General features: G+C 47.2%; 2 protein-coding genes and 1 long non-coding RNA gene across 7 annotated transcripts; 1 reads left to right on the top strand and 2 right to left on the bottom strand.

Annotated features, from left to right (window-relative positions):
• The first annotated feature begins 100 nt into the window (after window positions 1-100).
• On the top strand, window positions 101-18,016 carry LOC139808467 (protein Wnt-5b). Of its 2 annotated transcripts, XM_071770496.1 has the most exons (8): window positions 101-4,379; window positions 11,240-11,340; window positions 14,772-15,037; window positions 15,157-15,337; window positions 16,319-16,430; window positions 16,595-16,697; window positions 16,954-17,121; window positions 17,259-18,016. In XM_071770496.1, the coding sequence occupies exons 2-8, from the start codon at window positions 11,255-11,257 to the stop codon at window positions 17,444-17,446; spliced, it is 1,104 nt and encodes a 367-aa protein (XP_071626597.1). In that variant the 5' UTR covers window positions 101-4,379; window positions 11,240-11,254; the 3' UTR covers window positions 17,447-18,016. The 2 variants fall into 2 exon arrangements, with proteins under 2 accessions (XP_071626597.1, XP_071626598.1); XM_071770497.1 differs by lacking the exon at window positions 101-4,379 and having other exon boundaries at window positions 10,968-11,340.
• On the bottom strand, window positions 6,409-9,498 carry LOC139808473 (uncharacterized). Its single transcript, XR_011730872.1, has 2 exons — window positions 8,574-9,498; window positions 6,409-7,807 (listed from the first exon to the last, which is right to left on the bottom strand). It is a non-coding gene; the product is annotated as an uncharacterized lncRNA (long non-coding RNA).
• Window positions 17,270-19,989, bottom strand: Mrpl18 (mitochondrial ribosomal protein L18). Of its 4 annotated transcripts, none has more exons than XR_011730871.1 (4): window positions 19,446-19,844; window positions 19,225-19,338; window positions 18,785-19,138; window positions 17,270-17,409 (listed from the first exon to the last, which is right to left on the bottom strand). XR_011730871.1 is itself a non-coding variant. In XM_071770502.1 (4 exons), exons 2-4 carry the CDS (start codon window positions 19,637-19,639, stop codon window positions 18,907-18,909), a joined length of 540 nt encoding a protein of 179 aa, XP_071626603.1. In that variant the 5' UTR covers window positions 19,640-19,766; window positions 19,859-19,989; the 3' UTR covers window positions 18,653-18,906. The 4 variants fall into 4 exon arrangements, 2 of the variants coding, with proteins under 2 accessions (XP_071626603.1, XP_071626602.1); XR_011730870.1 differs by lacking the exon at window positions 17,270-17,409 and adding an exon at window positions 18,653-18,713; XM_071770502.1 differs by lacking the exon at window positions 17,270-17,409 and adding an exon at window positions 19,859-19,989 and having other exon boundaries at window positions 18,653-19,138; window positions 19,446-19,766.

The following is a 19,989-nucleotide window of genomic DNA, read 5'->3' as shown; positions in this document are numbered from 1 at the left end:
AATTGACAACATTTGGCTGAGATAAGAGTCGCCTGGCACGATAATGGGGAGACGATTTCCTGCGGGAAAGAAAAACGCGCGAGGGACGCGATAACGATCGGAGGCCGAGTCTAACATTTTTCTCGGTGGCAACGTTTCGTGGCGTAAAGGCCTTCAATTAATGTTACCCCGTTGAGCGGTGGTCGAGAAAAGGGAACAGAATCTGCCGCAATTAAGGTGATCGATCGCACTTCTATTGGGGGGGAGAGGAAAGCGGTGAGAGGGTACAGATTAATCGATGGTGATTACCGTATTGGCGCGCGCGGGGATACTTAACGGGTATATCTCGACGGGTTTGTGTCGCGACGCGGCGATACGTTTCTCCCATACAAAGATAGTATACGCAGCGGGGGAGGGGGGGACATGGGAGAGAAGCGGCCGGTATCGTCGACCAGTCGACATCGTCAAAGCGACGCGTTACACGATGACGTAACGGATTATCGATTTACGCTCGCGACACGTGTGAGCACGTTGATCGGGAACGTGACGCCGCCGATCCGCGGGGAGTTTTCGCCCGAGATTCGTCGGCAGATATATAGCGGGGGCCCGCGGTGAAATCGGCCCGCGGCGGGAGCGATCGGCATTGCTCTCCGCAATGGAAGAAGCCAATTAAGGAGGGTGGATGGGAGGGGGAAGGGGGCGATCGCGCGTAACGGTATAATTAAAGGGAAGAGAGGCGATCGAGAAAGAAAAAGCGCCGATGAATAAACCGTATCTCCTCATCGCGCGCGGCCGGGGGCTCTAACGAGCGGCGGATTTTTGTTTCTCTTTCATAAATGGCGGCTGGTTTATCGTCGCGCGCGGTAAAGCCCCGATTACGGACGACGGCCCCGCAATCACGCCGCGCATTTAACGCTAAACGCCCTCCCCCCCCCTCTTTTCCTGTCCGTCGATCTCCGTCGCGTGTTCGATATCGAACGCGATCATCGCGATGGAACTATAGCGCAGCTGCGCTCGGGCGCCGGATGGTCCACCGGAGAAAGGAGGACGGATAGAGGGTGACTTCGGCTCCGATTAACTTAATCTCTGATTAACTTATCATAAGTAACGCCTTATTATTTATAATTTATAACATGGATAGAATTATTAGTTCTTATTTAACATATGAAAGAAATAAATTAGATCGGGGACAACGAATCGTACAGTTAAAAATTTTGCTGTAAGCAGTTCTTGAGTTAATCGTTAATTAGATTTAGATTAATCGGAATTTAGCCGGGGTTGTCCATAAACTTGTCACGTCACATTCTCGTAAGTGGTTAAGAATGGTACAGAATAATCACCCTCGTTTGTGGCCAATTGGAGATCTGTATCTCCTAAATATTAAAATTAAAGAATTGTGAATTTTTATAACAAATTATAATTAATATAAATGATATAATTGATAATGTAATTTTTCTATTATAATTGGAACCGTAGATTAGATTTGTGAATTTTTGAACGAATTTGCTCCGCTCGTGTCATTCTGCTAATTTTTATCGTTATGCGCAATATTACACTTTTTACATGATTTTATTATACGACTCTGTAACATTGGATTTTAGGCGAGTAATATCTTTGTTCCGAGGGGGTCGGACATCCGTACAAAAAGGTGAATGGAATTGGAAAACCATATCTTCACGGTTAAATGCAATGCCAAATGGAGAGAATAATGAGGATCTCTAAGGATTCTAAAATAAGCTCTTTGAAAATGAAATGAGATTCTGAGACGGAAAAATGAAATTCTGATTGTATCCTCTGTTGAAAAGAATAATTTTTTACGGTCTTTTTCGCCGATTTATTTGATTTATTTAGCGAGAAGAAAGAAAATTTTTTACTTATATGTATACATATTATTCTTAAAGTGATTTATAAACATATTTTAAACACTTACATCAATATAGTACTCAATATATTATATTAAATATTTATCTTGAATCTCGTGTTTCGTATGCTGCAAATTTAATTAAGTTGTGTTAAACATTTTAGATATTATATATTTGTGTGACACACTAATCCCCATCGGGCCCTGAAAGAAGTCTTCAGGATTTTCGGGTATCCCTGCTCGAGTGGCGGCCTTGTTACACGAGCGGAGCGGCTCGAAGGATGCGGAGTGCGGAGGATTAATTGGCGGGTCCGATCGCGCGCGCCGCAACCCCTTGCCCTGCTTCCTCGACCTCCTCTCCCTTCCCTCGCGCAGCGCAGCGATCCCTTCGAAGGGGTTGCACGCCACGTCGGATCTCCAGCCAGAGTGGCGAGAGAAAAAAAAAAAGAAGCGCGCGCAGAGGAGGAACGAAAGAAAGGAGCTGCTAATTGACACGGGCGATTGCACGTAACGGTATAATTAGAGAAAAGAATACGGAGAGCCCGGGCCGGTGCACCGATGAAACCAATGAACCAGCCACCGCGCGGCAAAGGGAGAGAGGGAAAGAAAACGAGTAAGGCAAAGAGAGAAAGAGAGAGTGAGAAGATACGGCGAGCGGAGCAACGGAAGAGAGATGAACGGAAAGGCAGAAAAGCAGCAGGGGAGAGAAGCAGCCGGCGGGTTTCGTGCGACCATCGAGGGGTTCCCTCTCCGAGAGAAAGAGCCGCGGGCCTACGGTAAGAGAGATAGAGAGAAAGAGAGAGAGAAAGCGAGAGAGGGAGCGAGAGAACGAGATCGAGTGCGAGGGCAAGGGAGAGAGAGAGAAGCGCTGGTCGACGAGACAGAGAAGGGGTACGCGACTACCACAGAGAGCAGGAGAGAGACAGAACGAGGGGGGAGGAGAGGAGCGGGAGGGAGAGCGAAAAGAGAGGGACCATAGGCTCGTGGACCCTGCCGCGATCATTCTGTACCAACACGCCGCGCCGGTCGGTTTCGCAGCGTTCCCAGGGCCCTCCGATAACACCACGAGGAGGAGCAACCGTTCTCCAACGAGGTCATTTCCGCGTCCCCCGTTGAGGGAAAGAGCTCCGTTGTGGAAGAGTGCCCCCGAGTCTCCGGCGACACATCTCCTCCGACGTTCTTCTTCTTGCCGCGAGATACGAGGACGCCGCAGGACACTCCGGGAAGTGCCCCCACCGGTGAAAGGTGCCGCGAGAGTCTGTTTGTTTTTTTTTTCTTCCATCCTCCGGGAGCTCGATTCCGCCGGGACCATCAGGCTTCTTCACCCGGACGACTTTGACGAAGTCGCTCTGCGCGAAGTATACCGCTCGCTCTTTGATCAAGAAGCGCCGTTGGTTCCCCGAAGAGCTCGTCCAGAAAGGAAAAGGCGATAGTCTTGGAGCCTGGCGAGTGGCGGATAGAGATCTAGCGGTTTTTAAGCTTCAGCAGAGTCCTTCGGTCTTCTATGCCGAGATCGTCGTCGTCAGCAATACCGATCTTGCCGCTCGTTGGAAAAGATTTAGGATTTAAGAAAATCGGATTATATATATGACAAATCGACCGTACGAATGCTGAAGAATCTGAGGATCTTTATACGACATACAAAAACGGGCGCTCGAGGGATCATCGAATAATGCACCTCGGTAGCTCGCTTTTATCTCGGACGTTGGATCGGATGACAGGTTCTCCAGTAGAACAAGAACGCCGACCGTCTGCAGGCGCATCCGAGCGGAACACAGTTGAGCTATAAGTTCGACGTCGTGAGATTCGTTGAAGCGGCAATTAACGCTACGCATTAAGGATCGAGGGCGCGATCTTGGACGATCGTACGTCTCGGGAACGTATCCTTAGAGAGCTCGGAGGCTCGAGAGCGGGATCCTCGCGTTCAGTCGCGCCGAACGGCCGCGACTCGTTTAAAACTCGGGCACGCGGCGGCGAAAGAGTTCGGCGGAAATTATTCCATCAAGATCGCAATCGCGCGCTGGCGTGACCGAGCGCGAGCAGCTCGCCCAGGCGATCAGGTTTCGCTCCGAGAAGAAATCTCGCTCTTCCAGCACGCGTTCTCCGCCACGCCGCTCGCTGTGCCGCGCTGTGCCTGTGCCGGGGAAGGATCGCGCAAGTAGTACTCGATCCACGGCCGGAGTACTCGTTCAGATCCTCGAGCCCGATCTTCTCCGTGCGACCCCGAGAGAGACTCGGGCGAACCAATTATGCGAGCCGGTAGGTGTTATGAGCCGCGAAATGAGACGTGAAGCGGCGCGGAGTCGTGTCGCGCGAGGAAGGAGAGGAACGTTTCCGTCCGGAGGACTATTCACGATTCAAAGGACGAGGTCCCGTCGCGGGTGATTTTCCCCCCGATAAGGAGAAGGCGAGATCGATTCGCACTCGTGATCGCGCTATTATCGCGGAAGGACGAGCGAACGATACAAGATTATCCCGGCGAGTCGAGCCGGGGCGCAATTATCTCTGATACTTAACGACTGCGGCTTGCTCCGTTCCGGTGAGTAATTATTCAATTAAACGGCAACTCGCCGTGGCTCACCCCGACGAGTTTAGTATAATGGACAATTCGTCGTGATGAACGCCGCACGATTATTAGTTTCGAGATAATAAATATTCCCGAGTCGGAACATAAGAGCGTATAATAATTACAAAATTTTATTATTTATCAAACTGTAAAGCATAAAAGTTTATAGTTATTTTGTATAATCAATTGGAGAGAAAAAACATCATTCACTGTCCAGCCTGGATCTTGGTAGCCTAATAATAATATTATTGTATGAATTTTATAAATTTTTTCCAAACAGTTATAGTTGGAAAGATAAATCTATGGAGTCGGCAGGACGTGAACCGGTCAGACAATTAAAATCGATAGTTTTTGTTTAGATGTTTAATTAATGATAGAAACGCGATTGATTACAGGAAAAGTACTTCGACAAAAATCTAGCGAACGTGCGCCACGTCTATCTAACTCTTCATTTTCGTTTCGGATTGTTTTACTCACTGTAACGCGCCTAAATAGCGACACTCCTCGATGATTTTTCGTCCGCTCGAACCTCGTCTCGATGATCCATCAAAAGTATCAAAACAATAAGTAACACAGATACGTCTCGAAAGTAAATATGGTTAACAAAACACGCGTTCTTAACAAATTCACATACTTAAATCGATAAGCGATTTAAATTTTGATGCATTCTTATTAAATCATTTTGTAAAGAATTTATTGCCCAGGGGTGATATACTTTTGTATACGTCGTAGATGTATATAACTCTTCTTCATACGCACGAGTATTGTATAAACAGCCAAAGATCATAATAAACTTATAAATTTTGTCGGTTTAAAGCTGAACGCGTATACCTCACACGATAAAAGAATAAGATCCGTAAAAATGTCGACTAAGAACAGGAATGGGAATAATTAGAATACAATTATACGATTCCGAAAGCGCGTTTGCGAATTCGGTCTCCCCGTGATATAAAAGCTATAACAAGATTCTTTCGGCGAAGAATACACGCGCGTAACGCGCGAACGACGCAGCCTCGCGGATCGAAACACGCGTTCAGACAACTGTCAGCCATCGTAACAGGATCTCGTTAGCGGGCGGTCGTTATAGTATACGCGATGACGGTGTGCGGTGACGGTCCGATACTCAAAAGAGAGAGACCGTCGAGATAAGCTTTCATCGGCGCGATCGCTCGCCCGCGTCGCGTCGCGAGAGGGTCGCGACTCTGAGGACGCTCAACCCTTTCACTTTTCAGCCATTGTTCGCGGGCGTGATTCTAGATTTTACATAAAGTAATATCTCTGCAGGCGCGCAGATGCCTGTCTGTCGAACGCTTCGAAATTCGGCCCGTTCCGAGCCCGTACCCCAAAAGGACGAACGTCGCGCGCGTGCAGCGGAGAGGATCAACTCTTAAATATTCCGAGTATGTATTCTCGTAACGTTCGTGCTGGCGCAATGCATATAAATCGTAACTTTCTAAGAAACATATCCGAACGTGCGCTTGCCGGAACTTTCTCGCTTAAAATCGAATTTCCCGTCCGCGATCTCGGCGGTGCCCCTTCGTTTGATTTCATCCGGAACATAATTGACGTGAAAAATTGGCATGCTCTCTCGCGGACAAAGATTACCGGATTCCCGAAGAGATATCGTCGCGGAGAGAGAGAGATATCGGTAAACGAGCGTAGAGAATCGGCTCGAGATACGAGCCGAGCCGAGCCGAGTCGCGAGAATTTCCGCTTGATAGTCGCTGGACCGGCAATGATTTACCGATGTCTCGGTGGATTAATAGGCGAGTCTCCCTCCCCACCCTTTTTAACGGCTCGCCCGGAGTTCATCTCGCGAATGACCATTCCGTTATGCCTCGTACTTTGCTCCACTTTGCGACCGTCACGAACAATATATAGGCATGCTCCAGCAAGCGTCATTGATCTCATTTCCGTAGACCTGAAACCATTTCTCATGGGACGTTATTTTCCTAAGGGATGATCAACAAGGATCGAAGAATTCACAAAGAGAACTAATGTATTAGAAATTAGAATTATCCCTATATTATCCCTAATATTTCTTAGTTTTGACATCACTGACAATTTTTCCAGACGAAAGCTGGACGCGACCCAATTTTCATTCTATGTCCTCGGGAAAATATTTTCGAACTGAATTTTTCTTCTCGCCGTAAAGATGGTCCTTATATCCTCGGACAATCGGAAAAATATGGTACGATCGCGCGACGCGGTAAGAGGAGAGGAGCTTAATCTCTCGCCGAGTACCGAGAGATTGTTGTGTTTAATGACGGCGGTCGTTATCGGGTGAATAATATCGCGTCGCTCGCCGCCGTTCCGCGCCGTTCCCGCGACGACGCCTTTTAAACGAGGTGAAAAGCGCGTTTTAAAACTGTCGCGTTTTACGATCGCCGCCGCCGCCATTAGCCGCGCCCCGCGTCGTCGCGCGGAAATATTCGCCGGGTACAAAAGATATTTCGCGCGACGAGACGCATCATCGACGATTATACGCTCAGCTCTCGCGTGTGGGAGCCCCGACGGGGCCGTACGACGAACCTGGCATTGAACTGGCCCCGGAGAGGTGTAATCACCGGGGAGGATCATTTCGCGGAACGTTTAGAGACGCGCGACGGTATATAACGACGCGCTCGCGATCCGGACTTCGTAATATGACGATGATCGACAACGAGGCCCGTGTACTTCCATTATCTTAGATCGAGTCGCGCGATTATCCTGGATTACCCTCGATCGAGGAGGAGAGAGAAAGGGCTGGACGTTGACGATCCCTCGCGGAGACAATTTCCGACGTTTCGTGCGCGTCGTTTCCGAAAGCGGGGATCTTTCACGATCAACCGGTGGATCTCGTCGCATTCAATTTGTTATCAAATTAAATTGGATTCTTAATACGTTTATCAATATTAACGCGCCATCGGGTACCGTACACATAAACTTGATCCGTCAGAAAATCCACGAGTTTCCGTATCGTTTATAGTCACGTGCGTTACGATTCGAAACGAGAAGGTATAATACGACGTCGTTACTCCGATACCTCCCAATTAAAAGTCAGTTCTCCCGAGGATAAATTAGTGCGGCTGAATGTTAATAAGGTACCTTCACGAAAGCGTCGTAAAAGTTATGAGTTACGATTGGATGGAGTGCCGGATACCTACGCACGTACAGCGAGCGTAATCAACGATTACAATGTCCGACGAGGGCCTTTTGTGTTCCTTTCACGTGTCTGTAAAAAGGGACCGTCTCCCTCTTGATGTACGTAATTACTCTTCAGCGTCGTTGCAATCTTTCTGAGTACTCTCCACTCGCGCCTCGCGCCTCGGTCCTCGGTCGCTTTCGCTCGTTCGATCGGGTTTTACCAAACAGTGCCTGTGTCCTCGAATGACTCTTTATCGAACACCTCGCCCGGTCGCCTTGAAAAAAGATATCAAGAAATTAGCGAGGGTTTAATCGAGCGCTTGATCCAGCAGATTGATAAAGTCCATTTTAGAGCATTTAAAGTCTATTTTAAAACATTCCGTATTTCCAGGATTGATTTCGCGATTGGTTTCTGCAAAACAACGGTGGGTTCTCGAGTACACGTTGTATTACAGGTCCTTGGATTATGCGAAGCACCGTACAGACTCCTAAGAGACAGAACGATCCTTCCCATCGAGCGGAGTTTGTGTTTCCGCAGTTGACTGGTTTTTCTCCTATCTGAATTGTTCTAGCAAGTCGTATCCTCGCGCAGGCTCTGTATTGACAATCGTCGACCGGTCTCACTGTACTCGCGTACCCCCGTGCTCCTCCGCGCGTCCAGGTTCCCGATCTCTCCACCGCCTTTCCTCCGACCTTCCTCTTTCTCTCATCTCCCGCTTCCTCCTCTCCTTCCTCTGCCGCTCTCGCGGGGCCCCTTCTGCATCCCCTGTGCCCCTCCTTACCCCCCCGTTGTCCCTCTCGCCCACTCTCGCCGCGGTCTCTCGGCCCCGGTAGGCTCTCGTTTTCCTCCGCGTACGCGCACCTCAAGTGTGTGTACACTCCGTCCTTAGCTTCCAGCTTTGTTAAGAGGGCTCGAGTCGTCATCTTGGCGCGCTCCGTGAAAATCTAGAGCCTATTGCCCCCCTTCGGGGGGACCGTTTGACGCGACTCGGACCCTCGAACGCGCACCGTCTTATCTAGTGAATACAATTAACAGCCTACCTGGATATCGACGACTCTGATCCGCCTGCATGTCCCCGAGATCCTTAAACGTGAATTTCGCTCACTCTTTTTCCTCCCGCGATTGCATTCCGGGACCGCAATCGGCATTTTATCAGCTGTATCACGTCGTTGAATAAATTCGTTGCTGAAGAACTTGAGATAACGCTAAATTATACGACAGGCCGAGAGCACGCAATAAAGCGAGCATAAGCAATTCATTAAGCTCGCTTTAAACGCGACTCCGTGTTTAAAGCGATATCGTCATTTATAATCCAGAAATTCGAGATGGACGAGAGGATGGAGAAGGAACGGGATTTCGCAACCCGCGTATCCCACACGTTAACTGACAAGTTTTTCTTTTTAGTACACAAAATTCACACAGGAACATTATTTATTATATTACCCATTCTATTTACGAATAAATTTTATTATTAATATAATATCTTGAACTTGTTTAGCGTATCGTTGGCCCATTATTCCCTTACATTGCTCTGCAAAACGAGCCTTATTTCAATAATAAGAATTATCATTATCAGGCTATCAAGATCCAGCCCGACCGAAGATGACATCTTCTGTATTTAATTGCAAGTTTTTCTCCCTTACCAATTCCTCGCGAAGGATCCGCGATATCGCGTTAACGACGTGAGTAAATCGTCGCTTCGCGCGCCGCAAAACCGAACCGTTTTATAATCGTGCCTCGCGTTACGATCGCATTTTACGATTCGGCAGCCAGCGCGTTGCCGGCCTCTGTCACGGGGATTATGCAAGCGCGACTACTCGAGTAGCCGAGCAAAGTGCGTCGTTATGCACGTGCACCTAATATTAGATTTGAGATTCTCTCTCTCTCTCTCTCGCCTTCTGCCTCTCTTCCTTTTGTTGCTCATTATAACTATACGCCGGTACGACGCAGCCATAGGGAATCGGCAATTGGCTCATTCCGTAGCAGACGCAACGGCGCTTATTGCATCCTATATCGCCTCGGTCATGTCTTGTTCAGCCGCGAGCCTCCAGCGCGCGAGATACTTAACCGCTGATAATCCGCGCGCGTCTGCCCGCTCCGCGGCGCGGTTCGTCGCGGGGACGCGGACGCCGAAGTGCGCGCCGTTTGCATTCCCGCCGTGATCGCAAATGCGTTTTATGCGCCGGCTAATATCGCCGGGCCGATCGCGTGGGCTAGATATAGACGGCGATGTGCCGTCTATGAGCGCAAGGAGCGCGCGTGTACATACACCTGCGTTGTACACGTGTGTATACCCGTTCCGCGCGGGCACAGGGACACAGGGATGTATAGCCACCGGTGAGAGCTAGCGGTCCGCGAAAGCGGCCAGGGAGCTACCGTCTCTCCTTTCCCCCGTCGCGTGGAGAATTCCGCGCAGAAACGATCGGCGGCGCGATCGCGGGGATCGGCGAGAGCAATCTCCCGGAATTCAAGAGGTCCCGGAACGTTTGTGAGGACGCTTGTTGAACTAGTAATTAGATCGGGATGACGAAATCTTCGGTTACCTCGCGACGCGACGCACCGTTATCTTAAAGGGTTTACTCGACGTTATTTACATAATGCGATGGCACTTGACGTTATAACGAAAGCGGACGTGAGAGCTTCGCGCGCGCGGGCCCGCGCGCGTTTCGGCTACGTCACTGTCCCCCGTGGACTACTGGCTGACCTCGGGACGAGGAGACAACCAGGCCCACGGGACGATTATGGTATATACCACAGCTTTGACATTACACCTTGCGCGCGCCTGTATCGCGCGGCATCGCTCTCACGTTGCACAAATTGTTGATATCAACGGGCGTTGAGTTATACGATTAGCAGAGCCTATCGGTCGATCTCGCGTCACCCTGTCGCGCCTTTGACCGAATACGCCTATCTAGACGCCAAGAAGGATTGCATTAATCGCCCGAAGTGCGAGATCTGTTTCTGTTCTCGTCGCGATATCTTCGTGTACATTACTGACAATGAGTCCTGGCCAGGATCAAAGCGAGTTATTCTCATCTGCGTCTGAATAATCAAATAATGTATCGTCAATGGATGAATTGTAATTTGTAATTAATCCGGCCGCAGAGTTTATATGATCTCCTATGCTTCGAGTCTTCAAAAGCTACACAGAAAAGAAGAATATTTCTGATCGAAATCTTGAAATGAGATTATATATTGCGTTAAACGAAGAAAACTTGCTCGAATGAAGTCATTTATATAGTTCAATCAAGAAAAAAAATTGAAGTTTTTATAAGATTATAGATCGTTATCATCTTTTATTATAATTTACCAAATTCCTAATTAAGACACTAATTAGATTGAGATATGTATATATATGGTTAATCTTAACTTTTTAAATTTTGATAGCTTCTAAAGCGCGGCACGAATCGCCATTCCTCAGTTTCCCCGGTTTCTAGGCTTCGCGCGAGCGTCAAGATTCCGCTTCGGCCGAGCGCGGCGTTTAATTGAGACCCGATTTTTCCGCCGGCGACCGGGTGATGCATCGATCCGACCTTGATTTCACCGTTCCGCGGTCACCGCTCCTTTTTCGTACGGCTACATAGGCACGATTTACGGCCGGCTGCGCCGGCGGTCTTCCTAATGAAGCGATTAATACGGTGCCTCCGCGCGATCGCTCCGCGGATGCTCGTAATACAAAATTGCCGATTTCCTCCGATGCTTGCAGGGGTGAAGAAGAAGGATGACGATGCGCAATGGTCCACTCCTGGTCCTGCGATCGCTGATGGTCGCCGCCGCCGCCGCCACGACGGTCCCGGGGACCTGGATGTAAGTATTTCTCGGTATCGCTCGTCCGTGACGCGACGATTTTTCCTCTCTTCCTTTTTCCCCGCGGCGTCGGACGTGGATCGAAGGTGTCAAGCGGTTTTCACGCGCGTATTTATAGTTAGATGGGACGCGATTACATTTTTTCATTAGGCTCGCGCGACTCTTAAAATAAGCCGACGTCGAAGGACAAGGGGTGCCCTAGATATCGCCGATCGAAGGATGAACTGACGCGATGACGGCCCCGCCGCTGGGGTGCCGCTCTAACGTTTCATTGAATTTTCGATGATCGACGTCGACTCGGTTAATTGAAATTCTGTATACCACGCGCGGACGCCATCAAGTACCGTGAGAGAGGCGAGCGAATAAATGAATTTATCGAGCAAATTAATTCACTGAATTGCTAAACGAGCAGTTTATCTCGAATAATCTCTGCTTCTTTATACCCCTCATTAAAGAGGAGGTCGCCGAGTGTGTCGATCGAATTCGTTCCCGCCAGGAATCGTAAGCGCCCTTTTTATTCGCGGTAGTCGCACCACCGTCTCGAATCGTCGAATTATATTTCCATCGGGAGATATAATCGACTCGCGATCTCTCCGTCGACAAAAACTGTATTTAATTTTCGTATTTAAACGTATTTGAACGTTAATTACGCGTCGACGATCGTTCCCGGCGCGATTAGGTCGACACGTCGCCGGCCAGGAGACGAATCGACGCGATTCTTCACGCGGATTCCAGATTTATGGGCCTTTGTGCCCACGAGCATCGTGGGAATCCGAGCGAGCGTATCTTTCGTGTGGCCCCCGAAAACCCCCCTCTCTCTCTCTCTTTCTCGCCGCGAACGAAAGCTCGTAGCTCGTTCCCCACGTCGCTCGTTCGCCCTGCCTCGTTCGCCGGGAGTGTGTCTAATCTCTGAATTGCCATTCCGGCCCCTGTGTTCTACCCGGCGTGAGCATGACCAATCACCGAATGGTCCCGGACGCCCGCGCGCCTTTGTGTGCCGGTCGGATCGCCCCAGACCTGCTTCGCGCCGAATTCACCTCTCGTATATCCTATCTCTCGCAAGGAAATCCTCGTCCTCGCCTAACCGACCGCTTTTTTTCATCGGAATGCGCTTACAAGCCTCCCCTGAAGTTGCTCCTCCGATCCGATTCCGGACAATCCGGACACGCTCTTGTACGGCTAATCTGTAAATGTAAGAGAGAGAGAGAGAGAGAGAGTCACGAAGTCAGAAATCACATCGCATTTCCGACGTATACGCATTAGCTCCCCTTTATCGTATCTCGTCGTGCAATTTCTACGTCGCCCAACTAATCGTCCCCGATTGCTTAATTACTCGGCGCGATCCTTTACACTTGACAGTATCCCATTTCGTCGCGCGGCGCGCGGCCTCGCGATTGCCTCGGGACACCCCGTATATGCGAATATATACGCGTCGCTGCGGATGTAGCCGCAATCTCTTCGGTGACACGGGGCATTATTTTGCGGGCCCCGCGGCCCACGTCGCGACGACGACGGTGCCCCGCGCGAGCGTTGCGTGGGCCGTACCCCGTCGAAATATTATCGCTCTTTCTGCCGCGCGTGCCCCCTTCCCCCGGTCCGCGCGGTTTGTCCGCGCCATTGTTTTAGGGGAGTGTAAAGCCGATGATATATCGTCGCCGGAGCGTGTTCCAGAATATTAATGTCGTCTATTACACTCCCTAGACGGTCGCGTGGACTTTTACGACTTCGCTTTCTCTCTCTTCCGATCGTAGCGGATACTTCGGATGGACCGCGACGCGAGGGAGGGAAGAATATTGTTACGGGATTCTGTTTTTCCCGATACCGGACAAGAAAACAGCCCGGAGACGAGCATTCCTTTTCCCACTTCAAAGTGGCTGTTTGTTCCCGCTAATAAATCTTACTTATTCTTATTGTACATACACTGCCTCGGGCATTGAAAGTTACTCAACTTTTAACGTATAGAATCAATGCACTAACAGTAATCAATGTACCAATGGCTTGATGAAATTACGATAGTCTTCCAATAATTGCGCTGTAGAAATTCCTAAGTAACGCACGCCGTTGATACATCTCAAGTGGTCGCGTCACATCGCCGGCCGACAATCCCGACGAGTATTCACCTGAGTCACGCTCGCGCAGGTCGTCCAGGTTGCATTGCACCGAGTCGCCGTGCAGGTTGTCGCGACTCGCTGCGCACGTCGCAGCCGGCGACGAAGGCGATTGCGAGACGGAAATCCAGACCTGAGATTACGAGATATAATTGAAAAGTTGCTCTTTCAACCTTTAAATGCGCAATTTTTCGTAGCATTCTGAGTATTTTTTAAATAAATAATGACTGCTTAATTCTAAAACGTTATTTTCAAAATTCTTTACTAATTTGACTCCCCAAAGAAGGGGGGGAGCCAGAAAGGAAAGAAGTCCAGAAGGGCCAGAGAAGGCCCTTTACAAATATGCATGTTTTCAGTTCGAACTTCATAAGAAAGAATACACGAGTATACATCGAAAATTCGCTTTGCATATATGCAAAGCTGCGCACTAAAGGGTTAAATCGCACAGCGTAAAATTTGTCTGAAACAGAAGAAAAGTACCTCGTGCGTGCAAATATCAAGTATCAACACATGTCTAATCTTACACAGGGTGTCCTCTTTGTCGTGACCATTCTAAATATCTACATTTTTTCTGTAATATATGACAATGTAGGATTTAAATCTTGTCGCAATAAACTACAAATGTGCGGTTTACACAAATCGCGCGTGCAGCAACGGCAGATCGATCGGTCGTCGTTGGGTAAACAGGTAGTTTGTCGGAGTCACTGACGCAGAAATTGCGAGCGTTCAAATCCCCTGGATCTACCCTGGATCGGCGATTTCGCCAACCGAGTATTTCCCGGGGATTTTTCTCGACGGACGATTCTCGACGGGAATAAACAGGGGGGGAGACGCGATTCGAGCTCGCTGGAGCTGTTGGAACCTTCGCCCGCGACGACGATCGTCCGTTTCGAATTTCAGATTGGCGGGGCCCTTTCCCGGCCATGCCCGACCCCCGGCTTCTGTCTTTGACGGTGCCGTTCCATCATCTCGCACGGTTGACTCACAAATGCGCCATTAAGGAGGAAATCCAAGGGCCGCTCCGCGCCCACGGACGCGCGGACGGACTCTCGCCGCCCCGCACCGAATTTATATAATCGGCGTAACAAATCTCCAGGAGTTATAAGGGGACTGCGGCCGACGCTTCGTCGATGCCGTGGAGTTCTCGAAACGGCCGTTGAACTTAGTCAATTTCTAAATGAGAATCCTAGGATTCTCCGGACTTCCTATAACAGAAAATTGCAATCGACCCCAATGTTTAAAAAAAAAGAAAGTCTAGATCCATCTTTGAAACCTGATGTTGCAAGTGTTTTTTAACTATGTTATTATTTTGTACCCCTATAGAAATCTGGGTCTACGACACCTGCCGCAATTGGAACCGGCGCAGTCAATGGAACCGTTTGACGCGAGTGCCTCCACGATCTGCGTTGGTCTGAAGGGCCTGTCCCAGGGCCAGGGAAAGCTCTGCCAGCTGTCCGTGGACCACATGTTCAGCGTGGCCAAGGGCGCCAAGTACGGTGTCATGGAGTGCCAGCATCAGTTCAGGGACAGAAGGTGGAACTGCTCCACCGTCCACGACGAGACGGTGTTCGGTCCGATACTCAGAATAGGTATAATCGGCGCTAATGCCAACGTTCAGGAACCGTAGCGTGTGCGAACGACAGCGATATGAGCGATATCTTTTCATCTATTTTTTTTTCTCTAATTGAAACGACGCTGTCCGTTGCAGCGAGCAGGGAGACCGCGTTCGTTCACGCGATCACCGCCGCCGGAGTGGTCTACTCCGTCAGCCGTTCCTGCCGGGACGGCCAGCTGTCGTCGTGCGGATGTTCCAGGAGTAGCAGGCCCAAGGATCTGAAGCGCGATTGGATCTGGGGCGGATGCGGGGATAATCTCGAGTACGGCTACAAGTAAGTGCGAGCGCGTCGCGCGAATCGCGTAAACCGCCGGTCCTATAAAAGCCACTCTTTAGTGGCTTTTATAAGATTCGAAGGAGTACAGGCGAACACTCTTCCTTTTCTCTTTCCCTTCTTTCTTTTCCCTCGTGTTTTTTTTTTCTCTCCTCGCGAACGTCACGGAGAAGCCGGGGAAACTGGTTTGAGGCATGTTTTCGTCGGTAATAAGATGTTGTGCCAGCGCGAAAAGATACGCGCGACGATGTTTCTGCGCGCGATTATTTTTCCTAACTCTCTATATCTGATTAACACAGCGTAACCGGTCTTCGGTATTTGATTAATGATGGTCCATCGATGGATCGCAAGAGTCATGCGCATACCTATAGATAACGACTGCCGTCGTCATATATTTCAATAATAATAACAGTCGAGATACATTATCGTGGTATTTTTCCGAAAACAATTTCTTTTAGCCACTACTTGTTAATATAATTTTTATTTGTATTTGATAAAACGGTATATTGTCGTAGTTTTCGTTACACTTGTGATCTCAGTACGTAATATATTATTGGAATTAATATTTTGTAAACCCTTTTAAAGCCGAAAGACATGAGATAAATATCTACTTATATTTATATTTGATTTAATGTAATATTAAGTACACATCGTATGATATAAAATTATATTAGCTTAAATTATTCGGCATTGCCCGAGCTTTTTATATATAATAATGCACTAAACTTTAATTATTACAAAGGAGAAGAAATCAGGGAGGAGTAGAATATCAAGGTTGCATGGTATATTTTATGTAAGAATCTAAAGAGTGTAACTATGCAAAATTTGGTCTAGATTGGTCAAAAAGGGTTCAGAAGTTAATAGCGTACGCAGACAGATATTCTAGTTTTTATGTATATACATATATAGAGATATAATTTATATATCATGATGCAGTACTTAATTATTATCGAAGTTAATGTGAACGAACGTCCGTTTCAGATTCACGCAGGCGTTCGTTGATGTGCGGGAGCGGGAGCGCAGCTTTAAGAGGGGCAGCCGGGAGCAGGGCAGGAGCCTGATGAATCTGCACAACAATGAGGCCGGTCGCAGGGTAAAGTTCGTTCTTTTCTTAGCTCGCGCGCGAGAAATGTCTCTTTAAATGTCGCGTCGCGTTAAATGTATACGCGCGTATCGATTTCGCGCGATTTAATGCGAATTCGCTGAACCAAAAGGGCGGCAAACGAAACTAATGCGCCAACCATACATCCCCCGCAGGCCGTCATCAAAAGGTCCAAGGTGACGTGCAAATGTCACGGCGTTTCCGGAAGCTGCAGCCTGATCACCTGCTGGCAGCAGCTCACATCGTTTCGCGACATCGGTAGGTCTGGCGATTAACATCCCTCATCGCCGAACAATGCAAAGTCCAAGTGACAATTTAAAAGACATCTTAAATGCTCTTTAGGGCGTTTCTTTGACGTCGACTGAAGATATATAAAAAAATCCATCCTAAATAGTAAATATCATTAAATAACGTTATTTAAGATACCTTTTGGATACTTTTACGATGTCATAGACACTTACGTCGTTCGAGGAATATGCTGTGCAGACGGTAACGCAATTTTGTGCATTTTCAGGCGATTTTCTGTTGGACAAGTACGACGGTGCGACCGAAGTCAAGGTAAATCGGCGCGGCCGCTTATCGATGCGCGATCCCAGGTTCTCCGTACCCACTGCGAACGATCTGGTCTATCTGGACGACTCGCCGAATTACTGCCTCCCGAATGACACCCTGGGATCACTAGGTAGCTCTATCTCTCTCTCGAAGATGTTGCATTTGTTATCGAGTATTTTTATTTAGGAAAAATCGGGAAGAGGTTCAAGATTTAATTTTTCGAATGTTTATAAGATATTTGAATTATTTGGAATTATTTTGCAACAGGCACGCAGGGTAGATTATGCAATAGAACCTCGTCTGGCATGGACGGCTGCAATCTCCTTTGCTGCGGCAGGGGATACAACACGCAGAAGTCGACCATCAAGGAGAGATGCGAGTGCAAGTTTCACTGGTGTTGCTTCGTCGAGTGCAAGACCTGCGTGAAGAATATCGATATACACACTTGCAAATAGCGCGCTATTATTTATTTCTTTTTCTTTTCATAATTCTTTTTCGGACTTGTCCTCGCATCGTCGAAGATATATATACGAAGGTACAACTGACAGTACAGTCGTATCTTGGTAACGGCGGCATTATTGTTTCACAGTCAATGAATTTTGAGCGGTACTCTTTTTTAATTTAAAATCTACTCATCAAATAAATTTTATTAAAGCCTCTCTCTTCCGCGAATATGCGTGTATGTGTGATACATGTATGTATGTTATGCAATATTATTACTTATTACTGCGATAGGTAATCTAAAAGATAAATTTTATCAGAATATTAAGTAATCTATTTTATCAGGGAAATGAGTTAGTCTTGTCGTAAATTATTCGTGGCCTACAAAAAAAAGTTTAAGCAAATCAAGAAACTTTTAATTGTGTGTTCGTAGGAATTAAGCGCATCGCAATTTACGATCATCCAATTGACGCGATTCTTTTAATGGAGACGAGTAAAATATAAACTTAAATTGCATTTAGTCTCCTATGAAAAATCCATATTAAAACTCGTTAAATTAATTTATCAATCGTCTAATTATTCCTTTTTACACTACTCTTTATATATAACTACAATAGTTACTTAATATATAAAAAATAGTTGTAACGTAAATTATTATTTAAAGTGTTCATTGCATTTGTATTTATTTGCTCAGTGCAAGCGATTTAATTTAGCAACCGCAAAATAGTGCGGCATAAACGAGCAACATTGCGGATTACTTAGGAATACTTAAGAACTTAAGAGAGATACTTAAGAATATTGCGAGTTAAGGTACCAACTGTTCGAATATAGAATATATTGTAAACGTCGACGGTGAGAGAGAAAAAAAGATGATTCCAGGAAGCTGAAAGAAATCCAAAATTATTTTTTTAATTTACATGTACAGAATGACACAGGAATATCTCTGATAACTGTACAGGCTTGCAAGTTGAGTTTGTACATCATAAACCGGTACACCGGTACCAATATTTACACCCAATCACTGGGCAAATTCATCAATTTTCATAATCATTTCTGTATCAATCTGTATATGTACGTATACCTAGCTTAACTTAAATTTTCTATTACAGTCATTATGATAAGAATCACGTAACGTTACATTCCATTCGCATCGCAGACCATGTCTGACGGAATGTACTTGCCTTAGGTAATGACATGCTTTTAAGTCACAGCGTTACATCTCTAGTAGACTATAGACGTTTATTTAACAGCGATACAATTATTTATTTTTACTCCTAGATACTGTAATGTACAAAACTCGGCATTTCACAGTGAATAGATGCTAAGATAATAAAATATCTTATATCACTCACCAAGTTTCACCTTATTCGGTTTCCACCGAGAAGCACACATTGTTTGTATGACATACACACTTCGTTTCTCACTCTGCACTTAAAAATCTGTTTATATTACTATATAGAGGAGACAAAGCAGACTATTCGTGGATCTCCCATGGCTTTTCCGGTCGGTATCTGTCCCAAGAATTTGGATACTTGTACACTGGCGGCTCAGTCAGAATGATATTACTCTTCTCCAATTCTTTGATCAACAATTCACATTTGTTTCCAGCTAACGCGGCATCAATCTCTATTTCGCAGATCCCAGCCTCCAGGCAACGTTGAGCCAACACTCGTCCTACATTAATATAGGCTGAACCATCAGTGGTCCTGAAACATTTGCATTACGTCAACAGGATGAAGAAAATTAGACGAAAAAATATATAATAATAGATAGTCTGACTGAATCTTTATACCGATATAACTGTTTCTTCAATGCCCATTCCGCACTGGAAGCTGTAACAACCGGTCCATTCTCAAAGTGGCGCACTTCCGCGGTAATGTAGCGCGGTTTCTTAACAAGGAACAATCTGTAAATTGACACAGTGACAGTGTGATTAAACTGATTGTAATGAAAACGAGAATATAGGTCTTGTTTATTCGTGGCAATTGGAACTTGAAAAAAAACCAATCTTACTTGTGCCAGTACGAATGCCCGGGGTTATTGAGATGATAACCGCTGGGTTTCCTCGCTATCCTCAGCCGCTCCAAGTTCCGCGGATTTCGATTCACGATCTCCGTGCACCTCTCGACCAGCTCCACGTTGTCGTGCAGCCCTCGGTGCGCGAAAAACGCGCGAGCAATACCGGCGCGTGCATTCGCCGAATACATGGTCTTGGACACCGTCGCTTCGAATCGTAACGCTCGTTACCTTGTCACTCTTGTCGAAGTCTTCAAGTCTCGGCTTCCACGATTGTTGCCGTTTCTCCTTCTTTTTTTTTTAAGTTCGGAACAGGTGCTGTTTCTTTCACAAAAATTTAGGTTAGGTTCTCCTTCGATCTGAATGAGAACATTGTGAGAACATGAATGAGAAAATTGTAAAATACACACCGACTATTCTTGCAGACGAATTGGACAGTTTGCGAATATGTTTATATCTCTCGAATTTCGATGAGTTTCGGGACGCGTCAATGGCTGCGTCCAGTGGCGTCCACTGCGTCCAGCAAAACAGCTCGGTGAGC

The sequence above is a fragment of the Temnothorax longispinosus genome, chromosome 2 (genome assembly GCF_030848805.1).
Source record: "Temnothorax longispinosus isolate EJ_2023e chromosome 2, Tlon_JGU_v1, whole genome shotgun sequence".
NCBI lineage: Eukaryota > Metazoa > Arthropoda > Insecta > Hymenoptera > Formicidae > Temnothorax > Temnothorax longispinosus.
The sequence above is the reverse complement of the archived record's forward strand: the minus strand, read 5'-3'. Positions and strand labels throughout refer to the sequence as shown.